Raw genomic sequence first — 14644 nt, 5'->3', positions numbered from 1 at the left:
TCTCCCAGCTTTATTAAGGTATAATTGACAAATAAAACTGTAAGATATTTATAGCATGCATGGTGATGATTTGATATATGTAGACATTGTGAAAGGATTTCCCCATCTAATTAATGACATCTATCACCTCATATATATATATATATATATATATATATATATATCTTTTTTTGTTGTTGATATTTTTTGTATATATATATATATATATCTTTTTTTGTTGTTGAGAACATTTAATTTTACTTTCTTAGTAAATTTCAGTTATTCAATACAATGTTATCAACTGTAGTCACCATGCTATACATTAGATCCTCAGACCTTATTCATTTTATGGCTGAGAGCGTGTACCTGCTCACCAGCCTCTTCCTGTTTCCCCCACCCCCAGCCCTTGGCAACCACTCTACTCTCAGTTTTTATGAGTCTGACTTTTGTTTTTTAAGATTCCACATATAAGTGATGCCATGCAGTATTTGTCTTTCTATATGTCTTATTTCACTTAGCATAATGCCCTCCAGGGCCGTCTATGTTGTTTAAATGACAGGTTTCCCATCTTTCTCATGGCTAAATAATATTTCTCTCTCTCTCTCTCTCTGTGTGTGTGTGTGTGTGTGTGTGTGTGTGTGTGTGTGTGTATGTGTGTGTGTGTACCACATTTTCTTTATCCATTCATTGACAGCACCTAGATTGTTTTTAAATCTTGGCTATTGTGAATAAAGCTGCAATGAACATGGGAGTGCAGACATCTCTGATATCCTGTTTTCATTTCCTTTGGTTATATACTCAGAGGTGGGATTGCTGGATCATATGGTTGTTTTATTTTTAATTTTTCAGGAACCTCCACGCTGTTTTCCAAATAGTCTATACTAATTTACAGTCCCATCAACAGTGCCCAGGTGTTCCCCTTTCTGCTTGTCCTCACCAACACCTGAAATTGCTTGTTGTTTGAATAATACCATTCTAACAAGTGTGAGGTGACACGTCCTTGTGGTTTTGATTTGCATTTCCCTGATTATTAGTGATATTAAGCATCTGTTCAGGTATCTGTTGACCTTTTGGATGTATTCTTTGGAAAAATGTCTGTTTGGTTCTTCTGCTTATTTTTTAATCAGATTGTTTGTTTGTTTGTTTGTTTCTTTGCCATTGAGTTGCGTGAGTTCTTCATATATTTAGAATATTGACCCTTTATCAGATATACGATTTTCAAATATTTTCTCCCATTCCACAGCTTGCCTTTTCATTTTGTTGATGATTTCCTTTTCCGTGCATGGGAGTCATCTTAATATTGAGTTCACACAATCTCCTAGGGTCATAGTTTGGGTTCTCTGGGAAGCAGATGCCAAGATAGAGTTTGGTATTCATGGTGTTCGTTGGGAGCACCCTTAAGATCAGTGCCTTCGGAAGAGGTCGGGGGAGGAAGCAAGACAGGAAAAAAGTGAAGAGTTGAGTTGTGATGCTGGCCAGATAACCTAAGTCAACCCCGCAAGGATCTCTGGAGGTGAGAGTTGTCCTCCACTGGGCTGCAATGGCAGGGCCTTTAAAACCCCACATCGATCAGCCATTGCATGTGGGTCATCTTGGCAACGATGTGGCCTTGAGTGAAGTGGCTCTCTGCTACTGAGGCAACACCTGATGTAGCTTGTAGCCGATGGTAATTCGCTCTCAGCAGCACAGACAATTCCTTGAACTATGATCTGGGCAGCACATATACCTGTCCACCACAAATCTCCAAACTTCAGAGGATTCAGACTGATAAAGTTTATTTTTCACTCTCGATACATGTCTATATGTTAAAAGACAAAGAATTTCTAGAAGTAGGATTGTATTATTTGTCTGAATTAATGACATGTGTAATTAAATTTTTATTACTGTACTGTGATGTTTCTCTTCTGCAGAGACTTGTGTACTTTAAAAAAATATCATTTTTTTTATTTTCCTGAAATTAATGTTTCTATCTGCAAGGATATTTTGATGGTATGCTGAGGTCGTGTAGTGTAATAGTTAATAAGATATGGTTTTGAGTACAAACTTTGCCATTTAATGACTTTAAGGAGCTCAACCTAAACCTCTACAGACTGTTTCCTTATATATAATCGGGTGACAAAAATATTCACTTCTCAGAGTTGTTTTGAGAACTGTTACCTAGCATTGACAAGCAATTAGCATATTATTTTTATTAGATAAAAGTCATGACCACCCATATTAGGAAACTTTTCCCATTTAAAAAGAATGCCGAAGGTTTTTGAACTCTTCAGTTACTTTTATATAATATTACTGTAGTAATTTTTTTAAACGTTTAAGTATTTGAAGCAGCTATGTGCTTTTCGTTTTTTGTGCTCCCATAGCACTCTTTTTAAAATCTCTCTTAATATTTATCACATCGTGTGAGCAGAAACTCAGTCTTAATTTATATCTATAATGTCATTGTGTCATTGGATCTTCTTTACATCTAAGTTGAAATACTTAAATATTGATGATCTTTTTCCTAGGTTTTACATTAATCTATTAACTAAAATTTCATATGTTTTCCTCCTATTCTTAGTTAAGAACAGTTGATGAATTCTCAATTTTCCTTTCTCTATTGAAACAATGAAATAAATTAATCTTTTACTCTTGGTTATTTTTCAAGACATAGTATTATGAGAAAAATATAGCTTGGAGAACATTCAGAAGATAACCCCATGATCTTTAACACGGTTATTAAACAGATGTTCAGTTTTTAAATGAGCAAGCAAGTATTATCTTAATAGGAAGAAACACACTGAAATGAACAGAATCTGAAGCCAAATGCTTTTGAGTTTTGAGCTTTACTTATTTATGTGGCTGTGTGGTGTGAGCAGGAGATATGTGGTCTGATCTGTTAATCCTACCGCTTCACAGTCTTGGACAAGCTCCAGGACTCTCATTTCTTTGGGAGTTGAGTTGGAGTTGCTTATCAATCATGCACTTTTTAAAAACTGGAGTTATTAAGTACTTCTGCTAGCATGGGTGGGGTTGCTTGTGAGCCTGAAGGCAGAAAGTTTGATTAGAGGAATAAGCTATTGAATCCCCAGATGCCCTTCCTCAACTCATGCAGATGAGTATCTGGCCTCTTCTCCTTTGCCAGAAGACAAAGGTTTTACTCTTTGCAGATGTCGACCTAGGTACTTTATAGTTGAGAACATGGCTGAGGGTATAAGTACTATTTTAGAAACAATGGGCTTAAGTTAAAGTATACATAAGAATGAAACCTCTAGCTCCTTCCTTCCACTTTGGTCCAGAATCATGTCACTCAGGTGTATAGCTTCAAGGAAGGAGATTGGAAGATCTACTTCAAACAATCTGACCAGTCCAAGAGAAAGCATGCACCAAAACTGACATTTAGAGGTCTCCCACTAAAACAGTCTCATCTGATCAGAATCCTGGTGCTGCTGTACGATATAGAAGAAAGTTAAGAGAATAGAGCTTAAGAGTTCCCTTCACAAGGAGAAAACAAAACTTTTCATTTGTATCTGTAAGAGAAGATGGATATTAACTTATTGTGATAATTGTTTCACAGTACATGTAAGGCAAATCATTATGCTCTACCCCCTAAACTTATACAGTGCCACATGTCAATTATATCTCAATAAAACTGGGGGAAAAAAGAGAAAGTTAAAAAAAAGAATTTTGACAGTCAATATGTCTTGCCCAAGCACAAAATTTCCAGTTTTGTTGGGCTATATTCACCCTTTACAGGTCATACCTTCTCTCCAAATGGGAACAATCTTTCAGAATCCTGTCAGATCAGTTTTATTGTGTCAGACATTTATAAACATAATTTACAGAAAACCAAAGGTAATCAAAAAGGCCTTAAGCAAATTGCTTAACTTCTAAGTCTAGTTTTTCATTTCTCACATATGGTAATACCCGCTCAATCAACCTCACTGGATCCTTATAAAGATCATTTTAAGTTATGTAGATGAAAGCCCTTTGGAAGTTTTATAGTACCACACAAATAATGCACATTTCTTAAAATAACTCTAACATGTAAAATAGCACACTGTTAATCCTATGCTTAGGCCTCTATAATAGTATTTCCCAAAATGCGACCTTCAGAACATTCGCTCTTGGAAACATAAATGTGCCATGAAAAGTGCTTGTATGGATAAAACATTGTGAAAACACTGGATTAGGTAAAGTTGGCTTCTATACCTATGTAATCTCTCTTTTGAGAGTTTTTAATAAGCAAATGTACTTTGTTTACTAAAGAGATTATATAAACAAAGGAATACCCTTTTTTGGGAGGATTTGTGTTTCATGGAATATACTGTGGGAAATACAACTCAAGATGTTATACCTATGTGATTTTATTAAATACCAAGGCTTACATTTAGATATGGCCTGTCTAAGAAGATGAAATTTAAAACACTGTCCTGAGAATGTCTGTAGCTGCTCAAAACTGAGTCATTTGACATCTCAAAATCTATGTTAGTATGTGTGTCAATTTTGATGTTATATTGAAATGATATACAATTTTCTCTAACCATTTTTTCCATCATCTTTATATGGCTTATGTATTGTTTAGGATTTTCATTTTTTGGCAGTTGAAGTCATTCTATGCAAACTTTTTTAAAATATCAAATCATTAATGTGATTTAAGTATTTATTTTATTTTTTAAAGTAGTCATTTTATTAATGGTATATTTATATATTTTAATGACCTAAATTATCTCAAAGAAATAAATATATATAATTATATATATATATATATATATAATTATATATATATATATATAATTGGGATATAGAGGACATATTATATTAGTTTCAGGTGTATAACATAGTGATTTGGTATTTAAATACTCTATGAAATGATCACATTAAGTCTAGTAACCATCTGTCACCAAAGTTATTACAGTGTTGTTGACTATATTCCCTATCCTGTACATAACATCCTGTGACTTATTATATAACTGGAAGTTTGTGCCTCTAAATCCCCTCCACTTATTTTGCCCATCTTCCCAACCATCAGTTTGTTCTCTGTATCTATGAGTCTGTTGTGCATTTAGGTTGCATCTATATCTTGGCTATTGTCAATAAGGCAATAAACATGTATCTTTTCAAATTAGTGTTTTTGTGTTCATCAACTAAATGCCCAAAAGTGGATTAACTGGATCATATGGTAGTTCTATTTTTAATTTTTTGAGGAACTTTCATACTGTTTTTCATAATGGCTGCCCCAGTTTACATTCCCAGCGTGAATGCATGAAGTTTGCCTTTTCTCCACATCCTTGCCAACACTTGTTATTTGTTGTCTTTTTGATAAAAGCCATTCTGACAGGTGTAGGTGATCTCATTGTGGTTCTGATTTGCATTTTCCTGGTGAATAGTGATATTGAGCATCTTTTCATGTGTCTATTGGCCATCCATATGTCTTCATTAGGAAAATGGTTATTCAGATTCTCTGCCTATTTTTGCATTTCCTTTTGATACTGAATTGCATGTGTTTTTTAAATATATTTTCAATATTAACTCTTTATCAGATATATTATTTGCAAAATTTGCCTCCCACTTAATAGGCTACCTTTTTGTTTTGAGATGCTTTCCTTCGTTGTTCAAAAGCTTTTTAGTTTTATGGAGTCTTATTTGTTTATTTATGCTTATTTTGCCCTCCGCTGAGGAAATAGATCCAAAAAAATATTGCTAAGGCTGATGTTAAAGAGTTTACTGCCTGTGTTTTTTTCTAAGAGTTATGGTTTCAGATCTTACAGTTAAGTCTTTAATCCATTTTGTGTTTATTTTTGTATATGGTCTAAGAAAACGGTCCAATTTCATTCTTTTGCATGTCCAGTTTTCCTAACTTCATGTATTGAAGAGACTTTTTTTCCATTGTATATTCTGGCCTTCTTTGTCATAGATGAATTGATGATATAGGTAGGCATACGTTTATTTCTGGGCTCTTTATTCTATTCCATTGATCTATGTGCCTGTTTTTGTGCCAGTACCATACTGTTTTGATAACTGTAGTCTTGTGGTATAGTTTGATATCAGGGAGCATGACACCTAAGATTGCACTGGCAGTTCAGGGGCTTTTCTGGTTCTACCCTTATATTTTATTTTGATGATTCTCTTTTTAGACATTTATTTACTAAATATTATATGTACCATTTAATTTTATATGCATTCATGTAAATTTTGATTTAACGATTTAACTAATAGGTTTGCCCAATATTCACATTCATGTATTTTACTGTATGAACCTTGGTTCATTTAATAATATGTCATTGAAGTTATTCTCTAACATAATGTACACCTAATTTCTTTCCATTTATTTTCTTTATTCTCATACACTTAAATTTATTTGTGAGAATTTTAGGCAGAAGTTACTTTTATTTAAAGAATAATGCTAGTTAAGTAACAATACTGAATTGTAGGTAATGAAAAATTAATGAAAGGTTTTCTGTTGTTAAGTAGTGTACCTTTAATTTGGCCAATGATTGTTTTATAGTATTGTTTTTTTTAATTTTCATTTTCCATTTCTAGCTTGTGATGAATGGAAAACATTACCAAAACCAAATCTTCATAGAGATGTTAACAGATTTGGACACTCTGCAGTTGTCATTAATGGGTAAAAGGAGAACATTTATCAGTTATACTATCTGCATGTTCTGTTATTCTGTTAAAAAATTGTTTGTGCTTCATGCATTGGGTTTAATGTATCCCTCCCTTCTCTACCATGGCATACCTTTTGGTTTGTTAACCATACCCTTCATTCTTTTTTGTTTAAATATATTTAAGGGGTAGGGGAGTAGTCAAAGGAAAGATAAAACCTCAGATACTTTAAAAAAAGTCATTCTGCCTTCTTTCATTTTTTAAGATATCAAACTGAAAGAATAGGAAGGCTAGCCCCATATTTCTATCAGGGAGAATAACAAAAGTTAGTGTAAACGTATAACCTCTAGGATTCTCTGTTGAAAAATCTGGTTGATTTTTATCTGGTTGATTTTTATTCTCTTAAATAGTAAAAGGTATTATTGAAGCATTTTCTGATCTTTTCCATTTATTTTATTAATAATATTTTTAGAAATACAAATTATGCTGTTTTGAGTCATGTTAAATTTCTTTGCACTGATAATGTTAATTAATTCAGTAATTGTCTGGGCTTTTCTTTCCAAATTGAAATTTTGAGAATCTTTTTGATTATTTTACTCTTTTTAAAAAAAATTTATAAGAGAATAGTAAAACAGTACCAGAAGAACTCTACCTAATTTCTAAATTTTATGTCTGTATTAAGAAATTCTAATTTTAGATAGTAATTCTAAAGTGTATCTTATTAGCATATATATTTATTATCTATTTCTAAAAAAATATTGTTTCTTACCTTGATAAAATAATGTAAAATGTATATTTAAATTTATTTTAAAACTAATACATTTATACAGAGACTTCTCTTAATATTATTTCTTTATGATTCTCGTTTTGTTTTTACTAGGTCCATGTATATATTTGGAGGATTTTCTAGCGTTCTCCTTAATGATATCCTTGTGTACAAGCCTCCCAATTGCAAGGCTTTCAGAGATGAAGAACTTTGTAAAAATGCTGGTCCGGGGATAAAATGTATTTGGAATAAAAATTACTGTGAATCTTGGGAATCTGGGAATACAAATAATATTATTAGAGCAAAGTGCCCTCCTAAAACAGGTAAAGTTTTTGTTTCTCTTTCCGCTGTATCTGGCACAAAACTCTACTTGGCTAGAAGTAGAAATGCATTCAGCTGATAAGAATTACTTTAGGAGCTTTCAGAAATTAAAAATTCATAATCCTCTAATAAGGATTCTCATGTTTGAACTAGGCAGCAATTAATAATTTAATATTCTTATTAGTTATTTTTAGTTTTCTTTTTAAAAAATCTGTAGGTAATATTACATATTAATATTTTATATGTAATGCGATCATGTATATGAATTATTTTCCTATATAACTAAAAAAGGCTTTCAGATAATTCTAAGAAATACTGTGTGCTTCAAAGAAATAAAATGAAGCAATTTATTTTGCTCTTGATAGTTTTTTTCTTCCTGAATTACTGCTAAGCCAGACCATGAAGTTAAAAATTTTTCTGTAATTTTGATGACTAATATTCTAGTTTTATATTTCTTAGAAAATATTGAATAAATAAATCAAACTTATGAACATTACTAGTAAATATTTATTTATGAATGAATGACCAGAATAAAAATTGTTCAGTTTTCTTTAAATGGATGGACTTTTGTCCATTTTCAGTGCTACAATTAACAAATATATTTTCAAGTTCTTCTAATCTATAACAATTCGGATGTCTCTAATATCCTTATGAAGAATGATAAACGAGTATTTGTTATAATGTTTTCTTTTAAATTTACATTAATATCTTACCTAGAAAACCCCCCCCCCCCCTCCATCATGTGTACATTTTAAATGGCTATAGGATCCTGGTAGATTCAGTAATTAAGATTTGGATTGGAGGTATCTAAAACCCTGCAAACACAAACTACAAAGTTGATTTCATATTGAAGAACTTATTTCGATAGCGAAGGTCATATTTTTAGTTTAAAATGTCTCGGTGATTCTTAAACAGATGTTAAAAATGTGCGAATCAAGAAGTGTGACATTTTCTTTTTCATCCTGATGCATTTCTATTTCCCATTTGTATTATAGCTGCTTCTGATGACAGATGTTACAGATATGCAGATTGTGCCAGCTGTACTGCCAATACAAATGGGTGCCAATGGTGTGATGACAAGAAATGCATTTCAGCAAACAGTAACTGTAGTATGGTTAGTACTTATGGGTAAATGATGATGTAGGTAACATTGCTGCTTTGTAATCACTAGCTTATCATTTATTAGCACTGTAAAAAATAGCACTTCACATATGAAGACATTTATAAAATATGTAAGGAATCACTTCTTGGTATGTTGTTAATTCAGTCTGTAGTTTGTCGCTCAAATTTGTTAATGTAGATTCCATTTTGAATCCAGTAATTTTTACTTCTTTTCATGATGAGGCTGGGAATATTCTTACAAAACTGATTTAAAAAAAAAAGACTATAACTATATATACTTTCTTCTGTGCTGATGGAAATAGGATTATATTGGTAAGTAAGTATTGAAATCATTTGCAGGAGATTCGTGTCAGACATGTGCTAATAGAGATACGGTCCAGTGTTTTGTTTATATACTGTGTGTGTAACTAACTGGAGGTATTGACATTGGTAGTTTCCTTTTGATCTGTCTTGAGATCAGTGGTTCTCAACCAGAGGCAGTTTTGTACCCTGAGGGACATTGGCAATGTGTATAGATATTTTTGATTGTCATGACTGTGAGGCTGCTACTGGCATCTAATAGGTAGAGGCCAGGGATGCTGCTAAACGTCCTATAGTGCATAAGAGCCCTCTTCACAAGAAATAATTATCTGGCTCAAAATGTCCATAGTGATGAGGCTGAGAAAACTTACTTTAGGTAAACTATTGAGAAAAATGATAATATTAATACTTAGAGTAGGCGAAAATAGATTAAGAGTAGTAAAAATTAACCTTTTGAATTGGTACTAAAATATCCCATGTTTTTAGATGTCAACAAATTGAAAGAAAAATTTAAGAAGTGTTAGAAAGTGTATTTAATAGGATTAAAGGTTTTCTTATTGGGCTATAGCTTAAATAACAAAAGTGCATACGGATTTTCAACTAAATATAATATACCTTAATTTTTTCTGAATTTCTATTAATCAGCAAAAGTATCCATTATTTTTCAAGAGAGCAGACAGAAGTAAAAGGTAAAGAAAAGGGAGTTTGAAAACAATAAAAATGTTTATTATATCATTTAAACGTTTTCTCCAGTAACCACTCATATTTCAAAATATTAAGTTTTATGATTTTATTCTAACATAATATTCAAAACTTGAAATGAAGGAAAATTTTTAGTTTTTGACTCATCAGATTGAACCCTTTTGCTTTCATACATATTGTGTTGGTTGATATATACTTTCCAGTGATGTGTAAGTAGTTTTAATAACAATATATACTTCAGTTTTACTAGTTTTAATGTTAAAATGATGTGACCCTTCTTTGAAAATTTGGATTTCTTTTTTATACTTGCATTAATATTCATCTAATGAGAGTTATTTTAGTGAGTGATGTGGAAATAGTAGTGAAGTAAGTAAAATGAAGCACGGGACTAAGGGACTAAAATGGAGAATGTTATTAAATAAAAATTGAAAGCAGATTTTATTTAAAGCTTTATTGGTTAACGCCAAGTTAATTTGTGTTTAGACATTTGCACTAAGTGAAAATACACATATCTAAAAAATTGCGTTATATAAATTGCTCTCAAGTATTCATTTTATGAAGTGGTTTTTATTTTGTTTTATATTTTATTTTTCATAATGATGTGTTAACAATGAAAGCAGTGGATGAGATAGAATAAGTGAGCAGATGGTACTCACTCGTAATTTAGATTTTGATGTAATGTGTCTTTTAGGCAGTTTTATCACAATGTCTGGTGATTAAGCTAAACCAAATGCTAATGGGTACAGAAAGGTCTATGAGATTCTAGTGTGAATGACGTCCATTGGTATCCTATTTCATTATTTATTCATATGAACTGCAAGTTGCATATTTTGTGCTCTAATAACTCAAATAACCCACTTACTTTTCACAGATCTTTATTTTAAATTTACATCTAAATATGTTAGAATGAAAATCAGTAGAGTAATGGTTAGTCTTCATTGTCTGTTTACTAATGTACATCTGGTTCATTAGGCCAAAAAATGCCAGCCGTGTTTCAGAATAAGTTAACTTCCTTTCATAATTGATCAAATTGGCCCTGTGTGTATCTGAAATATAATTTCATCTACTGTGTCGGTTCAGTACCAGTAGATGACTATACGGTGCTTAACGAAAAGAAGTGTGGTTGTTTGGATGTCGCTCCAATGATACCATTGTTACTCTAAGGGCTGGCGTTAGCTGTTACTCTTTTTCTTATTCTAAGATGTTGTTTAGCCATTCTCTTGTCATTTTTATAGGTTATTCTATTTGTCAGATGATTCAAGTAAATTTATTTCTCTTCAGTTAGCTGGCAAATCTTTGGAACTATACTCAAATAATCATATAAAATAATACTAATATTTACATGTTATATGAAAACAAAAAAGCTATGAATCAGAAAAAATAATAAGAAAGTTAATATGTTTCTAATGAAAATGTGATGGTGAAATAAGAGTCACACAGTAATTTGAGATTTAAAAAAATGTACCTTCTGTGAATTTTTAGGCTGAATAACCAGTATCTATGCTTTTTATCTGTTAACTCAGTATTGTAATTTGCTCTAAAGGAAATAACAGCTTTGGAATAGAGATGACTGCAATGTATTTTTTGTAGAAGTATAGTAGTTTATAAATATTTGGTAAGTGACATTTCAGGTATCTAAGAGGATAAAAATTGCTTCAACTGTTTTTATATATGGGATAGTTATAACTAGATTTTTTCTGTTTATTGGCCGAAAAGAAATACTTAGCTCCTTCATCTGAGAAAACCTGAGATAAACATTTATACCTATAGAAAAAAAAGTTGAAGTGGGGTCCAGGGTGCAGCATTAATTAAGTCTTTTATGGATTTTTCTCAAAAAAGAGTCATAGGAAGAGTTAAACCCAAAATTTTAGTATCCTATTTTCACGAGGTAGGCTTTGTCATAGATATTGATAATACTATGTGAAATATCTGAACCTTGGTGTATGTAGAGAACTATCACCAAAGTTCCTATGTTGCCTGTTTTTTTTTAATGACCTTTAACCCCTTACTGCCTGAATTAGTTGAAATATGATTACATTGTTTAGTAGGATTGATCAAAATATAACTTTTGTAGGTTGTTCACAGACTGGATAAAGGCAATATGACAAATACTTAGAGGAGAAACATAAATGAACCCAAATCATTATTTATTGTCTGTGGAAGTAAAATTAGTTTGAGTTATTGAGAAAATAATTTATTGTTTTAGATTGTATTAGATTTTAATAAAATATCTCTTTAATTTTCACTACTTATTATTTCTACTTCAGTCCCAGGGATTTGTGTGACAGTTTTATGATGGCTAGAATTCTTTCATGTGATCATTAAGAGAAATGACTTTGTACATTGGCTTTATTTATTGGATTGGAAGCCTATTATAAAATCCAGTAGAAAAGGTTTTCAATAGATGGTTTCTGTTTCAAATTGTGTAATTCATACATTTTTTTCCATAAACACACATTCTGATTCCAAGAACTGTAGTTTAACTAAAGAAATGAATAGAGATTTTGATTCAGTATAACTGGATTTTAAAGTTCACCAGTGATTTGTATAAACATTTAAATTTAAGAGTCATTGCTATACAAAGGTGAAAAATAAAATGTTTTATCATTTGACTTTCTAGTCTGTGAAAAACTACACCAAATGTCATGTGAGAAATGAGCAGATTTGTAACAAACTTACCAGCTGTAAAAGCTGTTCACTGAACTTGAATTGCCAGTGGGATCAGCGGCAGCAAGAATGCCAGGCTTTACCAGGTAAAAATTTCAATTTGCTAATGAGTTTTATAGTCCACAGATGAATATAATTATAGTAAAGAGCATTTATTAAGAACATTTCATTTTATAACAATAAGTCAATAGCAAATAAACAATAATATTGGAATAATAATAACATTGTTTCTATAAGAAACATTGGTGTTTGCTTCCAATTCTTTTAAGATGTTCAAATTTTCTTGTATTGATCAGAATTCTTTCCAATTTATAAAAATATATCTTGACAGAGTAAATAATAAGCCCTCAGACTGGTAGTCAGATTTAACAAATGTTAACATTTTGACATATTTGATTTGTTTTTTTAAGTGCCCTTTATTTTTTAAATTTCAGGAACCATCTTTCACTGACTGCTATTTTATTATAAATTGTGCCAATACTAATAAATGTTATATAGTGTAATGAGAATCTGAGTTATGCAAATGAGAGCAAAGCTCATTTTAAAAAGCAATTTCAATTTATATTTTATAGTTAACATTGTTTAGTAGACCCTAACTACTCTTCCTTTTAAATATATATAAACAAAAATTGGTTTGGTTTAAGGGATCCACTTGACCAAGCTATTATTTTGGAGAATAATAAATACAATACAATAAATACAATAAAATATTATATTATACACTAACTTCTCTTGTTCTGTGTTCATATTTACCAGACAATCAACTAGGTATATGTAGTTTGGTTTCCATTCAGCTCATCTGAAGGTGTGAGTACTCTAAATGGAGAGGGCCCAGTGTATCTACAGCAGTTGCACGTTTCCAGGAAAATTTGGAATTGCATTTTTTAAATTGATTTCATGTAAACTTGGCAATTTGAATTTATCTCACCAAACTCATTTAAAAAAATTAACTGCTCTCCTTTTAACTCCAAAGCTGAGTTGATGCTTAATGCTACAAAAGCCTAAAATATCAAAACATTTGGTTCATTGGTATAATGTAGTTTAGCTCAAAGACCCATGCATTTATTTTCATTTGTATGACTTGTCATCCAAGTATTTTTGGTCTCATAAAAAAAAAAAAGAAAAGGAGACAGGAAAAAATGAAGAAAAAGCAATAATTTAACAAAACTTTTCTACTGTTTCCTCAAAGTGATTTGGTACTTAGGATTCTAGAAGACAAGGAAGATTGCTATATGTGTAGCCTGAAAATGAAAACGAAGGGATTTTAAACAATCCTATTAAAAGATATTTACAGCTGATTGAGAGATTACTATGTTCCAGGCACTGTATGTTATTCATGGTATCCAGTCTAATAGGACAGCAGTTATTAAAGGACAGTCTCCTGTTCATGGACCTATTCAGTGGGTCCATGAGGTCAAAACTAATAATACTAATATTATTTACTTTTTTAATTCTCATTCTGTTATGGGTGTACTATGGAGTTTTCCAAAGGCTACGTGATATATGATTCCAATAGAATGAATGTAGAAGCAGATATGAGAATACAGTTGTCTTATATTAAACGAACATTAAAGAAATTTGTAAAAATGTAAAACAGTGTGACACTTTTTTCCCTTTTTTTGGCTTTTTGTTTTAGAGATCATAATTAAAAAAATAAAATATGCTACTTATTATAATTGATATTTTCCCCCCAACATTTTATTATGAAACATTTCAAACACATAGAAAAATGGAAAGAATATTAGAGAGGACACCCAATACCCACACCCTATATTCTACAGTGAACATTTTGCTCTGCTTTATCCCTGATCTGTGTATTTATTCCTCCATTCATCAGTCCATCTTAATTTTTTGATGCCAGGGGCCTAATTTGAACTTCAGCTGCTGTCTCTCAGGGAGAGAATTTGATGATGGGCCTGAATGTAGCATAAAGGGGCAAGACATCCCAGAAGCTGGAAGAGCGTACTTGTAATGAATTTTCAAATTGTAATTTTAAATGAATAAATAAATATATCTTTAAGTGATCAGCTTTAATTTTTATGTGGTCAAAACCAATAGATGTAAAATGCATAAAGAAAAGATCTGTAGGGCCTTCAATTTTTTAAAGTTAAAGGAGTCTTGGAGCAAAACGTTTGAGAATGGCTGCTTTAGAACAGTTCCATGCAGTAATGCATCTAAGGCCTAAAGGGCAGGAGGTAC

At 31.5% G+C, this 14644-nt stretch overlaps 2 protein-coding genes across 17 annotated transcripts in view; one reads left to right on the top strand and one right to left on the bottom strand.

Annotated features, from left to right (window-relative positions):
• The window catches only part of ATRNL1 (attractin like 1), a 627375-nt gene that overhangs the window by 101264 nt on the left and 511467 nt on the right, over positions 1–14644 (top strand). For 14 of the 16 annotated variants that reach the window (XR_005654640.1, XM_039871115.1, XM_039871112.1 and 11 more), the window contains 4 exons: positions 6499–6583; positions 7448–7656; positions 8650–8768; positions 12399–12531. Coding sequence is in view for 14 of the 16 variants with exons in the window: in XM_039871115.1 (XP_039727049.1) it covers positions 6499–6583; positions 7448–7656; positions 8650–8768; positions 12399–12531 (546 nt within the window). In the remaining 2 variants the exon portion in view is untranslated. Of the gene's footprint in view, positions 1–6498; positions 6584–7447; positions 7657–8649; positions 8769–12398; positions 12532–13634; positions 13673–14644 lie in introns of those variants that run through there. The other 2 variants (XM_039871126.1, XR_005654641.1) reach the window with 2 other exon arrangements.
• LOC120609742 (translation initiation factor IF-2-like) overlaps positions 1–14644 on the bottom strand; it is a 449818-nt gene that overhangs the window by 103184 nt on the left and 331990 nt on the right. The gene's annotated exons all lie outside the window — the stretch shown is intronic.

This window comes from Pteropus medius, unplaced genomic scaffold (assembly GCF_902729225.1).
Source record: "Pteropus medius unplaced genomic scaffold, Ma_sr-lr_union100, whole genome shotgun sequence".
NCBI classification, from domain to species: Eukaryota; Metazoa; Chordata; class Mammalia; order Chiroptera; family Pteropodidae; genus Pteropus; species Pteropus medius.
The sequence above is the reverse complement of the archived record's forward strand: the minus strand, read 5'-3'. Positions and strand labels throughout refer to the sequence as shown.